General features: G+C 38.4%; 2 protein-coding genes across 4 annotated transcripts in view; both read left to right on the forward strand.

Annotated features, from left to right (window-relative positions):
• prkd2 (protein kinase D2) overlaps positions 1-1740 on the forward strand; it is a 34965-nt gene extending 33225 nt beyond the window's left edge. For both annotated transcript variants that reach the window (XM_080889997.1, XM_080889998.1), the window contains one exon: positions 135-1740. In XM_080889997.1, the coding sequence (XP_080746123.1) occupies positions 135-359 (225 nt within the window). In that variant the 3' untranslated portion in view covers positions 360-1740. The remainder of the gene's footprint in view (positions 1-134) is intronic.
• A 5173-nt stretch (positions 1741-6913) lies between these two features.
• On the forward strand, positions 6914-15412 carry gpr184 (G protein-coupled receptor 184). 2 transcript variants are annotated; one of them, XM_080889607.1, is made up of 2 exons: positions 6914-7211; positions 12066-15412. In XM_080889607.1, the coding sequence occupies exon 2, from the start codon at positions 12109-12111 to the stop codon at positions 13153-13155; it is 1047 nt and encodes a 348-aa protein (XP_080745733.1). In that variant the 5' UTR covers positions 6914-7211; positions 12066-12108; the 3' UTR covers positions 13156-15412. The 2 variants fall into 2 exon arrangements, with proteins under 2 accessions (XP_080745733.1, XP_080745734.1); XM_080889608.1 differs by lacking the exon at positions 6914-7211 and adding an exon at positions 7215-7308.
• The last annotated feature ends 5486 nt before the right edge of the window (positions 15413-20898 follow it).

The raw sequence follows: 20898 nt of genomic DNA on the forward strand, positions 1-20898 counted from the left end.
ATTCTAGTTCTTATGTACACACATGCACATGTGCCCCCGCAAACAAATGCATTGGCACATGTATCGATCAAATCTTTGCGATTCCCGACACTCAGATTTCATCACCGTGTTTATTCCTGTTTGTCATTTCCCAGGACTATCAGACGTGGCTCGACCTGCGGGAACTGGAGACTAAGCTTGGGGAACGTTACATTACCCACGAGAGCGATGACAGCCGCTGGCAAATGTATGCCCGTGAACACACTCTGCCATACCCTGCTCACTTTGTGCCGCCTCCTCTGGCGCAGGCTTCCGATGACGAGGACGGCGGGGAGGATGCAGATATGCAAGGTCTCACAGAGAGGGTCAGCATACTCTGACCACAGAGAGGGTCAGCATACTCTGACCACAGAGAGGTGGAGGACTCACGCTCATTTAGGAAGGATGAAAGAAGCGGGGAGAAGGAGAAGGGGATGGTGGCCTTGTACTCTAAAAAGACACACTTGCAAAGAATCATGTGGTTTTTATAAAATAAAGTGTCTGACTGATTAGAGCTGCGTGAGAGCACTCGGTTTTACAGCTATAAATCCAATTTCTCTCCTCCAGCCCGAAGAAAACCTTTAAAGCATTTACTCTGCTCGTCTTGGTCCTCTTTCATCTTTTGAATTGTTGAATTTCTTTTATGATAAAGACTGCTCAACTCTATTTCACATTCCCTGTTCATCTGTTCAGGGTGCCTTTACAGATAAAAGGTGCGGAGTGAACCGTAAATCCGAATTTGTCAGAGGAATGAAAAACAGCATGTTCTTTCCCCCTGTCAGTGTAGTGTGCATCAGAGCAAACAAGGAAATGGCATTTTACCACAGGTGCAGATAAGAATCAAAGAATCAAACATTTTGCTATACAAACAGTAGTAAAACCCAGCCGAAACGTTACGAAATTAAAAGCAACGCGATGCTTCTTTTTTTTCTTTAATATATTATTTTAATGGGACTGACTGGAATTACAGAAAATTCAGTTCAATCTCTTTTCAGTGATGGAGCTCTTTACAGCAACAAAAGACTTCCTCTGTGCTGGTAATTACTGAAGTGAGTCCACTGAGAGAAGCCATCTATATTCACAAATGCATTCCCATAAATTCGTGTTCTATAGTGAAAACCAAAGGTATCGATCTGGCGACAGCAAATCCTCCAGTAATTACTGCAGGTTTGTGGCCACAATGGCCTTTTAGAAAATTATATGTAATTAAAGATGCCATTATGAGTTTAAATGAACTAGCGTGCGGGCAGTGTAATACTTCCACTCACCGGACAATTTTCAGTCGTGAGATTTCGTATATCGGTGACAGCTCTCTGTAGCTGCTGCTGAAAATTGCTTTTTATTGTGTTATCATTCGTTGTGAGCCATCTGAGGTCAAGCAGGTCACTGAAATGATTTGTACCGTTAATAATGAGAAGATAAATGAACGCATCTTTCAGCAAAAGCAGACATTCCCCTGTGATGTAAGTGTATGGGTGGACAGTGTGGGTCACTAAACTAGTTTGGACAACTTATCTTGTACAAGTATTGACTACCTTTCATGTCGATGTGTTACATGTTTCTGTGAAGTAGCATTATCTAGATTCATCATTGAACATACTGTAGTTACTGTTTTATGAATGTATAACCTGAAGCTTATATAGCTGTCAAATATGTGTAGACTGTGTATAACTTGTTTGAAGGATGATCCTGGCTTTTAGATAATACAAACCTCCTACAGCATTGTATTTGTCTTGGAAGTTTTATTTAACGTGACGTCCGTGCATGCTTAACTGGAACCTGCTCATTTTCACCTGCTTCCTGAGAAATTGCACACAGGCCTGAGCAGATACGGATTTAGTCCTAAAATATTTGTCAGCCATATACAGATTATTTGCTTTTTCCCTATAAATATATTTATAAAACAAGGGCCATTACTGTGCCTTAGATTGTCTATGGAAAAAGACGTGCTTCATTTAAAGCATAACAAAAGAATAAGGACGACTTGTTCTGCACCACTAGTTTTCTACTCACAGGCTGACAGGCTGTTATTTCTTTTACTCTCAAAAGAAGAGGAGATTTTTTCCCCTCCAAATATGCTGCTGGGTACTTTGGTACAGACATAGGCAACATGGACTAAAGAATTATGATGGAATTGGAACCAGAGACACACAAAAAAGTACTCCCAGCTCTCAAAGCACAGACAGTGGGGTTTTTTTTTTTGGTTTTTTTTTTGGTGTTTTTTAACACCCCACAGTCTGAGTGGCACTCAAGAGGACCCTGTGGCAATGAAGGCAAAGACGCTGAATTTTTTCCCATTGTGAAATGAGTACTCTTCACTCAGTTATACTGGTAGAAGTGCACCCTTGTTGCTCCTACCCTACACCCGTCGTCATTCTCAAACAATGCCAGATGATAGACTCTTCCTTTTTCCTCCCCTCCTTTTATTTCTTTCAAGTGTCAGTAACTTTCGTTCTATCTCATCAGCTTCAATCTTCCAGCCCATTGTTTTTGCACTGTCATGTAGAGCCCTCCACTTAGTAAGCAAAAGAGACAGGCCCAAACCTCCAGAGAGACGTACCTGGCACCAGAAATTACATTTCTATTGAGTTTTATCTGCGACAAGCAATATCAGTCTAGTTTGTTAGAGTAGGTGGAAGACAGCTTAAAAATATTTCTGTTTTCACTCAACGTTTCCACTGAAAGCAAAAAAGCAGTCGGGCATCCAGATTAATGACCTTGTGCTTCTTAAATGAAAGTGTTCTTTTCACCTGCAAGCACTAGGTTTAGCAGTCTACACACACACACACACACACACACACACACACACACACACACACACACACACACACACACACACACACACACACACACACACAGAGGAATAATTGATTGGCTTATTATTTAACAGAGTTAATAATCAGATGGCAGCAATCCAGTGCATTTTGGCCCATAGGACAACCTGTCAAAAGGAACATAAAAATGGGAAAGAATGTGACATAGTTGCTGGTCTGAAAGCGAGAACATATTCAGTGAGTGTCAGTTCTCTGCGTGAAAATAGCTTGTTGACGTCACAGGAGCATTGTCAATACAGTAACTCATATGACTGCTCGTTGTAGAAAAGGTATGCCGAACAGAATCTGACATGCACCTTAAATGCACCTTATGAAACTTAAAACTTAAACAGAAGACCACACAGAGTACCACTCCTATTAGCTAAGAACAGTAAACTGATGCTACAATTCACACTTCTTACCAAAACTGAATAATATAAGATTGGAAAATGTGCCTGCTTATGAGACTTTCTGCAGCAACATTCAAATGGTAGGGTCAGAATTGGGTATAAATGGCATGAAAGCATGGATCCAGCCCTCCTTTTATAAATTGGTCAGATTGCTGGTGGTGGTGAGGATATTTTCTTTGCTCACTTTAGGTCCCTCAGTACCAAATTCACATTTTTTTTAAACTACCTGAGTGCTATTGTCCACCATGCTTATTCATAAATGACCACAGTGTATCATTTAGGAATGTATATTTCCCACCAACTGATGGCTGCCTCCAGCAGGATAACATACTGTCATAAAACTCAAATAATCTCAAACTGGGTTCTCATGATGGGTTCTCTGTACTCAAATGGCCTCTACAATCACCAGATTTGCATCCAGCAGAGCATCTTTGGAATGCGGTGGAACAGGAGATTCACATCATTGTTTGATGCTATCATGTCTGTATGGCTCGGAATTTCGGAGGAAAAATTCTAGCACCGTGTTAAATCTTTTATGGGGGCTTTGAAGGCAAAAGGGAGGCCAGTGCAGTGCTAGAAAATGTACCTAATAAGCTCAATGAGGGTATGTGACTGTTGTAAACAGTACATTCAGGGTTTTTTTTTTTTCTGCTGTAGATTAATATAACACAAAATTGTCTGTCCATGTTTTGGTTGTGAATTAACGTGTAATCTTGTTCTCATTAGTGTGCTCTTTTGTCTTTACCACAGACAGTTTTCTTGAGAATTAGTTTGTGGTGCGATAGAGACGCGGAGGGTCCAGAGAGTGGCGTAATAAAGAAGCCATTTTAAATACACACTCATCACACCACAACTCTTCTCTACCCCTGCTTCCCCGTGTTTTTAAACACGGTGGGCGTGATTGCGGATGCCGTGCCGGTGCTTCCGCCTGGCACCGCCGACCACGCCTCACCACATAGTTCTTTTTGATTTTGTTTTTTTTAAACTAAGAAATATATTAACAATAATCGCAACTTGATACTTTATTAACGTACTCAGAAGTGTAATGTGATCTTTGAACTTGTATTATATTAGTGTCGCTTCCATACGGAAAGAGCTACTGATTACTTATTTCCATAGCACGTTTTGTCATCTAAACCTCTGAGACCTCCCAGTGCTCATTTCTTGTCAGCTTTAGTGGAGTCTGTTTTGTTCTGCAGCTCTGCTTGGGGTGCATGCACATGCATGCCAATTGATTTTAGCCAGTGGGTGCAATTCCATTTTCTCTCAGGCTTGTTCAGAAGTTATCTGTATTAATGAAGTCTGTGGGAGAAAGTGCTGTTTTTCCACAAGAGGCAATTGGCTGTGTGCTCAAAAGGTTACCAGGAGTGTTCATAACTCAGAGAGTGTCATCTTATTTGAACTGCAACTACTCCTAGAACAATTGCAATTTGCACTCTCAGTTTATAGCTGCACCTCATCTGGAAAACACATCAGCTTTTCATTAAATACAAAAGAAAGTAGTGCACGCATGCGGAATTTCGAGATAATGCTACCCAATCAAAATAAGAACTGAACTCCAGAGTTTTCAGTCATTTCCACTTTCTTGTTATTTCATGCTTCTCGAGATAACGATCTGTGTAAACACTGAACACAAAGCCCACAAACCATCATTAGCTCTGGAAATGTTTTGTTTGTGATTGTGTAACATGATCACAAATTCTGATTGCACTTTCCTCCACTTGGTATGACTGCACAACCGATGACCTCCAGCTTGGCCATCAAGTACATTAAACGGCTATACCAGCTGCTGAGTTTGCCCCTGCACTCAGGTGTAATGCATTTTGAAAGGCAATAGATCAACTGTGTAGAGCAATTTGCAAAATTACAGAAAATTGCAGCTCATTTCCGGTTGTCATGTAGATGCATGACCAAAAAGGTACTAAATCTCTTTCTATATCACACCACTGTGTGATGCAACAAAAGCTAAACCCTAAGCTTAAAAACCACTGGGAGGTGTGAAATACTTGCAATCCTACCATTATCATAAAATGTCAATATCTGTATTTATATTACATACAAGACTGTTTTTCTAAAATGACATTTCCATAAATAATCTTTTAAATAGTTTTTATGGAAAATTTATGATGGCAAAATTCACTGTATGCCTACTGCTCTGTCTCATTAGTGCCCTCTGACTCTGCTTCATGTGACCGCAAGTTGGATGCTTGTTACCAAAAAACAGGCAGGTAAACCAACAAAATGATTTATTTTAAGGTGATAGAGGTGAAGCACACTATCATGCGAGGAAACAGTTACAAGAAACTGAAATGCACCAAACATATGCCCACTGCCTTGTCTTGTTCTCTTTTGCCAAAATAGCAAAGAATTTTCCATATATCAGTGTCATACTAAGGAATGAAAAAGGGAAGTTGACAAATTTAATATCCACATGCACAACTTTTAAAAAATATTCTCAGCACTTAAACTTTTTGGCATCACATTATTGGCACCTTGAGGTAGTCGTTAAAAAAGTGTAAAAGCCACAGCAGAAGTGACAGATAAACTTGTTCTGTATTTGAGTTTAAGAAAAAATAGGTTAGTAGCATAGGTAGGTAAAATAATACATCACCAACATGGCCTTAAATAGTATTTAGACACAATTAATGTGGTTGCTAAGTGATGTAAGCTCTGTAAGACTACATTACAGACAAAAAGCTGGATCTGTTAGAAATGACAGACAATAAAAGCCTGAATTCAACAGGAAAATGTACACATTCATGTAATGTTATTTAATCATTTGTTTATTAGAGAAGAAAAAAATTAAAAGAAAGAATACCAATAAAAAGAAAATTACTCATTCTTACTCATATTCTGCTGAAATGCAGTGACAAAAAGCTGAACTTATTGAACATGTGTGTGACATCAAAGCATTACAGAGGAAAGAAGAAACAATGCTTCAGGTGGTGGAAAATCAGAGTATCTGGAAATTCCCCTTTTGAGTATTTTATTTCCATACATTTATCGTTTCCGTTTCAATAATCGTCTACTTTCCTTTCCTTTTTCTTAACGTCATGTAAGGAATGTGTTCTTGCCGTCAACATTCACATCTGTACACTGATGGTCACTCAACGCATAACCAGAGCAACCTCAAGGTTTCGTCACAGACTCCATTTATAAACATGTGAACAGCCTCGACTGAGACCTACACGGTGCTGATACCCAGTGTTCACATCATCTGAAACAGAGCAACGTTCTTTATCTTCTTCGTGTTTTACAGTGACGTGATTGACACATTTTGGTTTTCTCGTACTGAACCAGACTGAAAGTGATCAGCCAAACTGAAAAAGATATTTAGACCAAAAAAAGGAGTGAATGACCCACTCATTAAGAACTACAACTACAATGATGCTATTTAAACACTCACTGTGATGTAAAAGGGGAAGACAGGAGCTATGCAGCTCCCGACCCATAAGTTACAAATTTCCCTTAAATCGGAGAGGAGGAGGAGGGGACTTTTTTCTGGTCTCATAAGAGCATTAACGCATGATTCATATCTTTTCTATAACCGTTTAATTTTTGCCCAGCCCTGAACACTTCCTGCACGCACGTGTGCAGAAGCAAACCTCCCTCCTCCTACGTGTGTCTTCCCCTTTCTGTACTTCGCCCTTCCACACTTCTTACTGACATTTCAGCTGTGGCTGTCAACGGGAACTAGCAACGAGAGCAAACTACACAGTACAGAGAAAAACAACCTCTTGCATCTGTAGCTATTGAACTGGCTGTTAATGATCTGGTTCATTTGAGATTATGAGGAACTGCAGTGGCTTGGCTGCATGTCAGCAGCTCTGAAAAGTCTCTTCTGAAGCTTTTTTTCTGATCTTCCTGGACTGAACTCTGCTGAACCTGAAGCAGGTCTGGAATGCGTCTAACACTCTTCACCCACTGGACAGCTTTCTACAAGATACAACTTTCTATCAACAAACAACAGGTGAGGTCATTCATTACTGACTGGAGTTCTGGAAACCAGATGAGGGAATTTATGTAAAACTTTTTATAAACTGCCCTAGAAAAGGACAAGTTCAAAGGTAACTTTTATTATGTTTGCCAAGTTCTTAAATGTAGTAATTTATTTTGAAACCGCACTTCATATGCTGGGCTTCTTTTTGTACCCAGTGGACTGTTGTCAAGGGAAAGATGGAATGCTTGAGGTGATGTGAGTAACCACTGCAAAAATAATTAGGTTTGAAATGTTGATTCTCTGGAGGGTTGAATGTTTTCTGTGATTCTCCCAGCGGTGGTCACCACAGCATGCTGGAGAGGGCAACAGAAAACTGCTCTGGAAGAAGAAACTGTGGACTGCTTTACCTTTGAAACACCACTTTGGTATGAGGGAGGCAAGCTAAAATGCATATTTCTTCTTTTTGTTTTAAAAGGGGGGCATCTGGCAATCACCACATCCCCCCTCTTTAGAGATAAGGCTAAAATGCTGCTCTCTTAACAATTCATAATGACAACCAGATTTACTTCAGCACATAATGCTAACAAACACATAGTTGGCTCAGATGGAAAAAACGAGTGAATCAAGCCCTGGCCAGCTGTGCAAAGTAGTCGTTTGTTTGGATTTGAAATGTACTGATAGAGACAGCAAAAGAACAAAAAAGATGTATGCAAGAGGAAAAAAGAAAAAAAATATTGTTTTTAAGAAGGACCTGAACAGGACAAATGAACCATTACAGGCATTAGAGGTAAACTCTATCTTTGTAATAGGGGAATACCTGTTTGTCATTAGTCATAGTATCCTAAGTGGTGACTAACAACTGAAATATTTTAGAAAAGTTTTGATTTATGAGGAAAACTTTCCTATAATGCAGTCATGATAAGTCTCCCATTTTTTTTTTTAAATTTTATGAATAATCCATTAAATCAAACCCATTTCAAACACACCTGCACACAGGCACGTGCAGACACACATTATCGTTCTCTGAAGACGATCTGTCTCCAAATGGCTTCTCTATTATTGAGTTTTCTGGACGTTAATAGCATTAGATGCTTCCTGAGCCTATAAACACACCAGGGTCAAGCCTGGAAGAGAGAGAGGGAACAAAACAAAGAGAGGAAACAAATATCAGCAAAAGCCACAGAAATAACGAGCAAAGTTTGATCTCCTAATGCTTAAATTTTATACAGCAAATGGAAAGAATAAAATATCTGTACAAAAATATTTTAGTCTTGTGGTCTACATTAAGAAGAGTGTGTTAACCATTGGTTCCCATTACCTGGTAAAATAATTAATGTGGATTTTTTTTCCAGTGGAACACAAACTAAACATTAACCCCTTAATCGTCACAATGAATGGGTGTATAAGATTGTACTGATGGTGTAAATATGAATAAATACTTCGGTTATTAACTGAAACCAGAGGACATTTTCAAAAAATTCTGTTGTGATAAACTAAAATTTTAAAAAATGTTCAAGGCTGATGACACAGTTTCACAGACCAATAGAAAGCCTATATACAGTCTGAAAGGAAAACCATAACACAACCAGTTGAACTTTGTAACAGTTCCTCTGAAACAACATTCCTAATTATGTAGTATTCATGTGTGAGTTCTTTTGTACAATCAGGTTCTGGCCTTAGTTAGCCTGTCATAGTTTCGTTGAATTATTTTTGAACCAAGCTGAACTCATGCTCGGTCTGCCCAGAAATATCCTTCTCAGTCAGCATCTTAACATGTCTGTTTAACCGCACTGTTAGCATCTGTAGTCAAAACATGGCCATGCTGTAGGAAATCCAAATTTACCCCGAATAAACCACTAAACTGTTTTAACTGTGCAGCATCTTTTGTATTTTTAATGCATTAGTCGTCAATTATGACTATATATTCCAAACCATTTTTAGGTTTCATATTATTTATGAATGTGTCAGAATTTAAAACATTAACAAGAACGCGCGAATAGCCTCCTTCTGTAACAGTTAAGCATGTCACTCTTTAACTTTTACATTAAACAGAGTAGATTAAAACAGGGGGACAAAAAGCCTAAAGCTGTGCATTACTAGAAAACAATTAGGTCTGTTATGTTAAGAGATGGTCATGTCCCATATGAAATGTGTAGGATTTCATTGAAAACAACTGGACTTTAAAAAGTGAAAGTTTAGTGAACTCTATTTATTTGTACTTTGATGAGATGTATAATTGAGTAAAACATATAAAAATATTTATCATTTATACACATTAATGTGTTGCAAGCCCTATGATGTAAGTCATTTTCTGTTAAGCCTGCAACGTGCTGCACAAAATTCATGCGACACGCCTGTAATGTAACTGATCGTTATGCCTGCACGATAATATGTATGGGATATATAAACGTCATAAAGAATTAACTTTATTAAATGTTAATAATAATGTTTTGCTAAGTTATGCACTTTTATGGACACTACCTAATTTTTCAAACAAAGTTGACAACTTCATACATCACATATTGACATGAAGAAAGACAATTAGTGTCATGTGATCATCTACATGTGTGCTCCAAATAATTATTTTTTTTTTAAATCTAGAAAATCTGTATTTCAAAAAAGTCCTCCTGCCGTTCAAAAGGCATTGTTTGCACCCCTTACTTGTCTTAGTCTGCAAAATAGGTATATTTTGTTATCTTTTCTGGACATAAAAAACTGAAAGAGCAGGAAATGCAAATGTGATCCATCATCATTTCAATTATATTTTCAGTCATAGAGCCTTTTATTTTTTTCCCCCAGGAGGTAGCTTACATGGCCTTCAGTAAGAACTGGAATCTGTTCATGGCCTTTGCATTGAATTATACTTCTTCTCTACCAAGCTAGTTAGTGAGCCAGCATTACCATTATAATAATAATAACAACAACAACAACAACAACAACAATACATTTTATTTAGGAAAGTGCCTTTCAAAACACTCAAGGACACTGTACACAGCAGAATAGAGACAAGCAATAACAACAACAAACATAACAACTTACAAATTTATAAGGATAAAACATAAAGCAAATAAATAAAAGAGATTATGTGATAATGCATATTATGGGAAATAAAATGCAGCTCACATGTTACAAGTCACAGTAAACTACAACAGATTGTTTGCAGTTATGCTAGCTTGGCCAAAAAACCTCACTCATCAGTGTATTACAAAGAATACCCAACAAAGAGCGCAGAGGTTCTCTCAGATGCCTTGCCCACTGACCTTGTCGTTATACCACAAATCTCTCACCTTTTAACCCTTGTGTGGTGTTCGTATTTTTGTTACTCAGCCAGTGTTCATGGGTCTGGTGGACCCGCTAGAGTTTTGGCTTTCCAAATTAACACTATCAAACAATTTTATGTTAAATTACTCAACAGATGTTTACTTCATCCCAATTACAAAACATATGAACAGCAAACATGGTTAATTTTTTCCCTTTACCTTTGTTAGATCACATTTATGAATTAATGTGCTTCTCGTTTTTCTTTTATATAAAATGTTATAAATAAATCAGTTATAATCAAGTGGAGTGAGTGGAAAGACACAACACGTGAAAAAATAATTAATTGTTTAATTTTTCTATTGAAAAAAACTGAACACGGGTCTCAGAGACCCGAACACCATACAAGGGTTAAATGTCCAAGTTCAGTCGAATAGTTTCGTATCCTCTCTGAAACTGCACTGCTAGCTTTACTCTCATGGAAAAGAAGACTTCTTCAAAGAGGAAAGGTTCATGTCAAAATAACAAAATCAGTCTCACAGCAGATTATTTGACCTGCTCTTTGTCTTTTATCTTTTTGAAACAGAAAGTATTACTGGATTATTATTAAATTCATTTTGAAATTCTTGTCTCTGCTGGGTTACGCTAATCTTTAAGATGTATCTGGTGTGAATTACACTCAGAGCTCTGTGATGGACCAGGTGTGATGGTTCAAATCAGGGAGAGAATTAATTGATTCATTTATAGAGTGCATGAGTTTCACATTACTCATTCTTGAAGCTGCAGTAAACAACTACCTTCGTCACATCTGCATCTGTTTGTAACGTCACATTTTCCACGTGTGGGACTAATAAAGGTTATCTTATCTTATCTTTAAATTGGAAATAACTGGTCCAACTCACTATATGACTGCCAACTTTTTTGTCCCCCAGAATGCAATTCTGTGGGAGCCTGCAAGGCTCTTATTGTGCTGAGAAACAAAAAGTAACCTGTAATCTGTGATTACTGTAAAATGCAAATAATCAGTTTGCCTGTACATTCTGTGCGATCCTCGCCTGCAACTTAGACCACGCAGGAGAATAAATGCAGCAATTTATAGATAATTTAATAAAAAGTAGCATTAACAACAAGTAATGTTGATCGAGTGCTCAGGTGATCGAGTGCAGAAGGTTCTACATCAAGTTAATCTAAAAGGTATCAGTTCCTTAATGCTGTCTGTTTCCACAACAACGACAGCTTACCTTATGACATGTGTTCTCCATACAGTGCAGCTGAGGCAGGGACTTTTGGCAATTTCACTTTCTATTAAAACCGTGGGTGCAAACTGTTATCATCAAGCAGCATGACTAAACCCATACTAGGAAGCGGAGGACTCCCATCGACACTATGCCTGAACACCATATAGTGTGCAGAATCAAACTATCTCACATTGAGAAACATCAGGACAACCAAATTATTTTTTTTTATCTCTTGAGCTCAGTCAACCATGAAATAGAATAGGGGATACAAAATATCTAAGCTATATTATATGTTTTTAAAGTATTACGGTGAAGTCGTGTTACCATACAAATTGTTACTGTATTTATTTTAATTTCATGGATTTAATGATGTATTTTTGTCTTGCAGGTGATTTTTTTAACCAGGGGAGTTACAGCTAACTAAAGGAACCATGAACTCCACTTTTAAACCAGAAACAGGCAACAACTCAACATGCGTTAACATTGGAGAGAGTGTTGTCAGTAACTTGCTGATGTCTGTTTACATACTGGCCTTTGTTTTTGGTTTGATCTTCAATGTACTGACCCTGGGCCCCATCATTCAACAAGTGAGGCAAAAAAATGTCCTGGGAATCTTCCTGCTCAACCTGTCTATCTCTGACTTCCTTTTCATCATCACTATGCCCCTTTGGATAAATTATTACCGGTTTAACCACCGCTGGATGCTAGGTTCTGGGTCCTGCAGTGTAGCTGGCTTTGTCTACTACTCTAATATGTATATCAGCATCTACCTGCTTTGCTGTATCTCTGTAGACCGCTGTCTGGTGGTCAGCTACCCACTCCGCTTCAAGACACACCGAACTTCTTGCTACGCCTGGATGCAGTGTATCGTAGTTTATGTGGTAGTGGTGGTGATACACATCATAATGCTGGTCTATGATAATCTCACAGACGCCCATGATGAGAACAACAATAATGACCGTTGTTATGAGACCTACCCCATGGAGAAGCCTATTGCTCTATTCAACTTGCTCAGAGTAGGCTTGGGCTTCCTGCTACCCCTGCTAGTGCTGGCAGTGAGCTACTGGAGGGTGTTAGCCACTGTGGGCCGAAGTCCCGGCCTGAGCGCCCAGGTTAAGAGGAAGGTCCGTCTTCTCTCCTTTGGAGTCATTGGGATCTTCTCAGTTTGCTTTGCTCCATATCATATTCTTTTGCTCATACGCTCACTAGTATTTTATAATAACAATTTTGATAAGAGTCACAATGGGAGTTACTGCAAGTTTGAAGAACAAATGCACTTCTTCTTCTCCTGTACGCTTGCACTGTCCAGTTTGAATGCTGTGGTGGACCCAGTGCTGTATGTGTTGGTGAGTAATGGAGTCTGGGAGCAGATGAAACTAACCTGGAGATGCCGCAGACGGACTGAACAAGAAGACTGTGCACTAACTGCTTACAAAGGAGGAAAAGCTGCCACTACTGCCACTACTAATTTAATATGAATAATAAGCTATATGTGATAGACATGTGTACAATTGTATGTGTGTGAGTGTGTATTGAGATATTATAGGATTTTGCATGGCAGCTTTTTCAAGCAAAGTCTTCCTCTCATGAGTTAAGTAACGGGATTATTTCCATCCCACTTGTGTATGTTATTTTGTGTATGTATAAAAGGCAATCTTTGTTGTTACATTTGTATGTTATATCGAGCACAGTGTAAGGAGGAAGCTGAATAATGTATGCATCTGAGTCCTGGTTAATGTGATATTAGTCTCGGGTTCTGCTCTCCCACGAGTTCTTCAGTGTAAGCCACTTCTGGTTTTGTTGTTAGACACTGTTGCCGCAACTGAAGAGCCATTGTATTTTTTTTTGTCCAATCTATGCAATCATAGCGTGACTGAGCAACCCTGATATATTTAAATATGCATTACCTCCAATGCATGCCATACAAAGCCTTTGTTAGCATAACTTTGTGTGCCCAGTGTTTGACATATTTAACAAGAAATAAATCAGTATTATGTCCAGGTGCTCAGAGTTTTTTTTCACGCAGACAGTATGCAACAATTAACCCATACACCCAGTCTCTTAGTCTTCGCCATTAAACATATAGATAATTATAAATGCAACATAGCTGTGTGCTTCACAAGTGTCAAGTTGAAAAGGAAGGCAATAATGATGGATGTATATAAGTGTGTGTCAGGGGTGTGAGACAGAAATGGAGAAAAATAATAATAAAGTGAAAGAAAGACAGCAAAAAGACTGAAAGAGGAAGCGTTTGAATCAACATTATGTCTGTTACTTGGTTCATAATTTATACAGCAGCTTCCTCATGCGTCAGCAGAGCTTTTTTTAGTAAACATCATTACAATCTAAGATGAACATTGACTGCATAGTATAAACCCTGAATAAAACCAGTTTTGTTTAATTAAAGGTCTATACTGCTGATTTCCTGAATTGTACAATCATGTATATCCTTCCATAAGAAGCAGTTTTGGAGGTTTGCTACTCTGGAGAATTCTGGTATCTGTTCATATGATGCCATGATCTTCCCATCAAATTCACCCTACCATGGAGCTATGCTCATAGAAACTACAAAAACCCCAAGAGCAACATTTCAGACAGGTCTCAGTTAACCTATGACAAATTGGCCAAAAAGGGGAAGGACACAAGTGTTACAATAGCCCAATGTCCAGACCTCAAGTCAACTGAAATGCTGCGACAGGAACACAAATAGCTGTGCATAAAAGAATGGCCGCAAACCTCAATCAACTTAGTCAATTTTATAGAGAAGAGTTCACCAAAATTCTTCCACAATAATGTCAGAGAATAATAAATGAATACAGAATGACTCCTTTAGATATCGCTGCTTTGGGTCTAGCAAAGTGTTTTGTTTTTTTAAAATAAAAGGATAAAGATAAAGCCAGGCTTTTTTCCTCTGAAGTACAGAAATGTTCTGGTTTCTAAACCTTACTTTATTTTTAAACCCTCAGATACATCATGTTTAGATGCTTGAAAAGCTCTGTTGGCAAAAAAAGAAAGCATGTATCTATTTTTGAATGGAAGTCACAACTGGTGATGCTGAAGCTGCCCCATTAACTTCTTTTCAGATGGAAAAGAAAGAAAAACCCATGTTATTTTCACCACAATTTTAAAGCTTGCAGCATTTTGAAGAAGCGTTAGTAAACGAATCAGGTTTAAAGAAATTAATGTTGCAGTCAATCATCTTGTGGCATTAGCTCCAACATCTTAAAGATCCATTTTCTCCAGACTCAGCTTTTAATGAGCTAACTCAGGTTGTAGCCAGACTCATAGGAAAATCAATGCGACTCCATTGATTAGCTGTTATGACTCATAGCATTGTAATGCAGGCTTGGTCTTAATGGACTATACCAACAAGCTATACTTAGATCTTATTTTAAGCATTTGGAGTCTTTGGACATATATAACGGAGCACTCAATAGAATGAAGTTTTTAATTTCCTTTTACCCTAATGAGCTGATTAATAATTAATATTTCTACTGAAACGCAGCAGACGTCCTGCTAATTATGTTTTGTATTTCATAAGAAAGAAGCTCTCATAATGAAACTCTTTTTTTTTTTTTTACAGTGTACTGTCTTTGTGTTTTTGTTTTATTTTTTAAAAACTATTTCTGCTTATTAAAGAGTGGACCTTAAAGAAAAAAGATAATTGAAATATTTTAGAAAAGGAAGACAGCAAAGTTATTAATTGTACAATAAAGAGTTTGCGATTTACTTGTGCTGCATCACATCCACTGAAGCATATTAAATTGAATGACACTTAGGAGGGTTTGTCTCATCAGAGACTTGTTCATGTATATTTGTGTGAAGCCATTGTCCATATCTTAACTGTAACAACAAGGGTCCGAAAAATTGAAGCACAGCCAGAGATCATACAGGAAATCAGATAAAAGCCAAGCATCCAAACTTTTACATGCAAGCAAAAACATCTTACATGAGTATTAGTCAGAGGAGCAATTTACACAAGAGAAGAGGCAAAAATGCCCACAAAGGCTAGTTATACATAACAGTGTACAACACCGGCATCATTTTATACACAAGGAACAAGGAAAAGTTTGGAAGTTGAGTGGAAGAATCTGAAAACACAGCCCTGCCAGAAGCTGTCTGGGCATACCACTGAAGATGATCTTTAAGGGCTCATTCGAAGAACTTTTTGGTCACACATTGTATACACAGCAGACTGACACTGGTTAATAAGACACAATTAACAGAACAAAAGCAGTTAAAAGATCCTACATACATATGTTCCCAGTCACACAGGCCTAGAAACGGTGTGTTACCACAGTTGCAATGGAAAAATGTGAATTTCCTGACCTGTTGGCAAATGGTTGCTAATGGTTGTCACTAGATAAAATTAATCGCAAAGAGGTACAGGATACTGCAACAAAAAAGTCCTTGAAATTGTTTGGTTTCTAGTGGGTTGCCATAAAATCCCTGTAATTCCATGGAAGATACGTCAACTTCTCACTGAGCAGTAGTGAAACAATAGCATTTTTCTTTTTTTAAATGTTGAGGCGAGCAACCTCGTTTTACAGTTTAAACCACACGTTTCAGTTTCACTAATGTTCAGAGAGAAGCTGGCAAGAGCTTGCAGATAAGTTGGCCTCTTCCATGCAAACTATGTGCTGCTAACAACAAAAGCAATCACAAGAAGGATTTACTGCACTTCCTTCTTGGCAACCAGTTTAACAAGGTGACCAGCTGGTTGGGGACTACACAGTTAGAATCAGAATTACCCTACAACTTCTCTTTACCCTGTGTGACTGCGGCCTACGGTAAATGATTTACAAAAACAAAACATAACAGATGACTACATAGATGAGGAAGATGAAAGTCGTGCTGCGAAAAGTGAGAGGTGGAAAGAATTCTTCTTTGACACCAGGAGGCAGTTGTAGGGTTAGTCACATGTGAGTGTGCACAAGAGAGTTTCTCTGGCTTAATACAGTCACATAAATAATGTCCACTTGGCTGCCTGGGAGCTGGGTCTCTTGACACAGTAGATATATTCCAGACTCCTCAGACCAAAAAAGGTTGCCTTGCACCCTCCAGTGCTTTCAATCTTCCAAAGCCAGCACGATAGCTAACAGCTTCCATTTCCTAAAGTCACAGTTACTCTCTGTGGGTGCCAGTTTTCTGCAAATAAAGGCTAACAGATTAATCTTGTTGTCAGCATTAAAACACTGGGGTAGCACTACCCCAACCCACACATTCAAGCATCGACCATGTTGCGTAATTGCTTAGGAAGATTTGAGGATGACAGAAGGGCAAAATCCATGTTTAATAATCTTAAACACATGCTCTGTGGCTTTTGTCCAGTCTAAACAGTACAGCAGAGCAACGCAACAGAGCAGCGGTGATGTATAAGTTAACTGTAGCTGTATACTTTAGCAAAGCCCAGTAACGGTTTTTAGTGCACCAACACTATGTGCACTATGTTGTAGCCAATTAGGATGTGCATTGAGCTTAGAATTACCTATGCCTCATGAAACAGAAAGACCGAAAAGAGGAACTGTGAATTATTTTACTACAATTTATCTGTTTGTCTAATCTACTGATTAACTAATGTGACACAGATGTTACGAGACAGTGATGAGAAAAATAGCCCAAATCAGCAAGTCAACAACTGTGGATACATGGCGTAAGAGATGTATAAGTAAAAGAGGAAACAACAGCAAAGTCTAAGTGGCAGTGCGGTAATGGAGAAACATTAGAACTCAGTGAAAGTCTCAAGTGTCCAATTGTCATTCTGAAGGAAAAGGGACTTTCTCTAAATCACATCATGGCTAGACTGAAAGTTTCCCAAGTGTCACTACACGGCATGCTAAAATGTTTTGCAGAAACTGGATTAATTATGTCCAACCACAGTGACGCACAACAAAAATGACCATACCAACCGAAGATCAATACACAAAGCTTTGTTCACTGAGACACAGAAAAACAACTTGGTCACATACAGAGAACTTACGAAAGAAAACAATACGTGATGTCAATTAGCAAAAGTATTCACAAAAGAACACTCTATTAGCAGTGTCAGTGGATGAAAAGACAAAAAGTAGAAATTTGTGTAAAGGTAGAGTACATGGCAGAGGTCTAGGACTGGTGCCCATGAGCTTGTTGTATGTGTACCTAAGAAAACATCAAGCGTGTACGATCATGTGAAAAAGGGACAGGAAAAAGCACATGCAAATTTAAGAAATTTATTAAACTTCACTTCAAGTTTCTGCAAATGAGGTTCTGCAAGATATTGAATCATGGGATATACTTAGTTTTTCACAGGAGTCTTTTGCAGTAAGTATAAAAATAGTCATACAAAAAATGCAAATTTTTTAATGACTAACTATACTTACTAAAAAATACACACTTTTACCATATTTTCCGCACTGTAAGGCGCTCTTAAAATCCTTTAATTTTCTCAAAAATTGATACTGTGTCTTATAAACTGGAACACCTTATGTATGAATTCTGGTTGTGCTTATTGACCTCGAACCAATTTTATGTGGTACACGGGCTCAAAAATCTGTCAAAAAATGTTTTAGAACAACTTTGGTAAGCTATGAAGCCGCACCGCTTAATGGATTCTTGGAGCATTACGGCTGCAGTAGTCAGGAGCCTCGCGGAGTAATCTGGGTCCAAAACTCCGTCCTTTTCAGGTCCCAAAGTCAAACGAACAGTGCGGCATCACTGAGAGTTACAAACTGTCTAAATTCTTTCATCTTTAATAAAATGATTAGTGTAGCTGCTTTACCAGGTGTAACAATTACGTTTAACATCCAGGCCTTCATGAAAACAGATTTTTTTTAAATTTAACGGAGTTAGAAGTTAGCAGGAAGTTAGCTCGCTAGTTTCCACCTAAACATGATATGCCTTGTTCTGACTGAGAGATTTATGAAAAAATTAAAACGTACAGCTCTACTATCACTTCCAACATAAATGAATACAGAAAACCAGTGGCGGCTGGCCCATAGGGGGCGCTCGGGCTCCGCCCCCCCAAATGTGGAGGAGTAAAAATATATATTTTTAAAAAATTCATCAATGATAGTTTTACTATGTGTGTGCCCATATACAGCCAGGCGTATTTTAACATTTTCACCAGCTGACTCATTAAAGTTCAACCAACAAACGGTGTTTTTCTTCTTCTGGGGCGCTCGTCAAAGCGCCCTTGATATGCAGCGAAATAGCCTATCATTAAATGGTTGCCAGGGGAAAATAATAAATATTTGACCTATCAGCGTCGCTGAATTAAATGGTTTGGGGGCGCTTAAAATTGCGCCCCTGCAGAAAACGCGCGAAGATTTGCTGTTCTAGAATTTTACCTCAGTCAGTAGCCTAAGTGAGCTATAAGGTCAGAGAGAGACGATGGCAGCGGTATTGTTAACGGTTGAGGCACAGCCTCCCCCAAATTCGGTTAGATCGCTTCTAACCTACCCTTTTGCCAGAAGGACAATGGCAGAAAAACTGCAAGTTAAAGAGTTGGGACCTGACAAGCCCGAAATTCAACTAACCCAGGCAACGAAGGAGAAGTCAAAAGCATACAACAGGACTTTTTGTCGGAGTTGGTTCCAGCGCAAGTCGTGGCTGACAGGCTGTGGAACAGCTAATGCACTTTTTTGTTTCCCGTGCATACTGTTCAAAAGTGACAAGTGTGATTTGACGTGGACACAATCTGGACAAACCGACTTAAAGCACCTCTCCGAACGAATCAAGAAACATGAAAGCTCACGAGTTCATATGGACAACAGTGTAAAGCTAGCTGTGCTAGGGAAAACTAGCATAGCGGCGCAGCTAGATGATGGACATCGGATTGCTTTAAGAAGGCACAACGAAGAGGTAGATAAAAACCGTCATATTTTATCTAAAATCATCGATTGTATTAAGTTTTGTGGTTGTTTGATGTACTCATTAAATGGGTCATTTTAGTCGATATCATAAAAATTGCCCCCCCTGAGATTTTTTTCAGGAGCCGCCACTGCAGAAAACTAAACAGCAGTGACTTTTTTAGGGTTACTGAAGTTGGGTTAACTGGTACATAATGATGTGCTACGTGATCAATAGCGACACAGCTATGTTAGCATAACATAAACAGTGAAACTGGAAGATGAACGCTAACTTTTTTCCACTCGATAAAAGTTAACGTGAGGGTTCCCGATGGTTATGGAAAAATGCAATCTCATGGGAGGATGCTGTAATCGGACCAAATTTCAGTCAGGAGAACAACTGAGATAATCCATCCACAATACGAGGTTAGTCATTAATATACTGCAACAACATAGGAATAGAGCAGCTGCGAGAGAATTCAACATTAATGAATTAATGGTACGGAAGTGGAGGAAACAAGAAGAATAAGTTGAGTAAAGTTTGACTTATCTGACTGTTTTGTTTCGCTTAATGCGCCTTATAACTCGGTGCGCCTTAGGGTCTGAAAACTATGGTCAAATGTGTGTGTGTGTGTGTGTGTGTGTGTGTCTTCTTAAACACAAATTAATATTACTGTCAGTTCTAATGTATTGATTCTATGAACAAACAAACATCATCCAATGAGTCTTACCATAGTTCACTTCACTGCATTTCAGGCTGTTATTTTATAATGTACAACATGTTGAAGTACATAGTTGTGAGAAATGGCACAGAAATTGTCATTTTTTAAAAATTCAACAATAGCAAAACACAACAACCAAAACATGGAATTTTTGAAATTGGCTTAAATACATAAGACCTGGTTTTCCACCCATTACTCTGCTTGCACATGCATGGTTGTTCAGTAAATGAAATGAACATATAAAGCCACAGTTCAGTGTCTTTTTTTCTTCATTGACTTAGTCACAGATAAATAAAGTGGAAATGTTAGCAGCTTTTGCACACTCATAGCTTACCAGCATAATTTACAGTTTACAAGAGAATACTTGAAATGACTCATACTATTCACACTTTCACACTGGTACGTCATGAAGGTATCTTTATGGTTGGCAAGGGTATATTTTTTTAATATTCTTTTGTTGTGGAACACTCATTAAAATAATAGATTTTTAGTGGGGAAACCCATGTCCACATCTGATGAAGTACTGTCTTATCATCTATATAACCAAAGTTTACATTGACAATGACATAAATACATTCAGGTAAGGAACATTGCTGCCATCAACACACAGAGTGGGGGTGGGATCTGCAAGTGTCTATTATGTGTAGCAATAGGGCATTTGGCGGAAAGA

This window comes from Rhamphochromis sp. 'chilingali' (assembly GCF_963969265.1).
Source record: "Rhamphochromis sp. 'chilingali' genome assembly, chromosome: 8".
NCBI lineage: Eukaryota > Metazoa > Chordata > Actinopteri > Cichliformes > Cichlidae > Rhamphochromis > Rhamphochromis sp. 'chilingali'.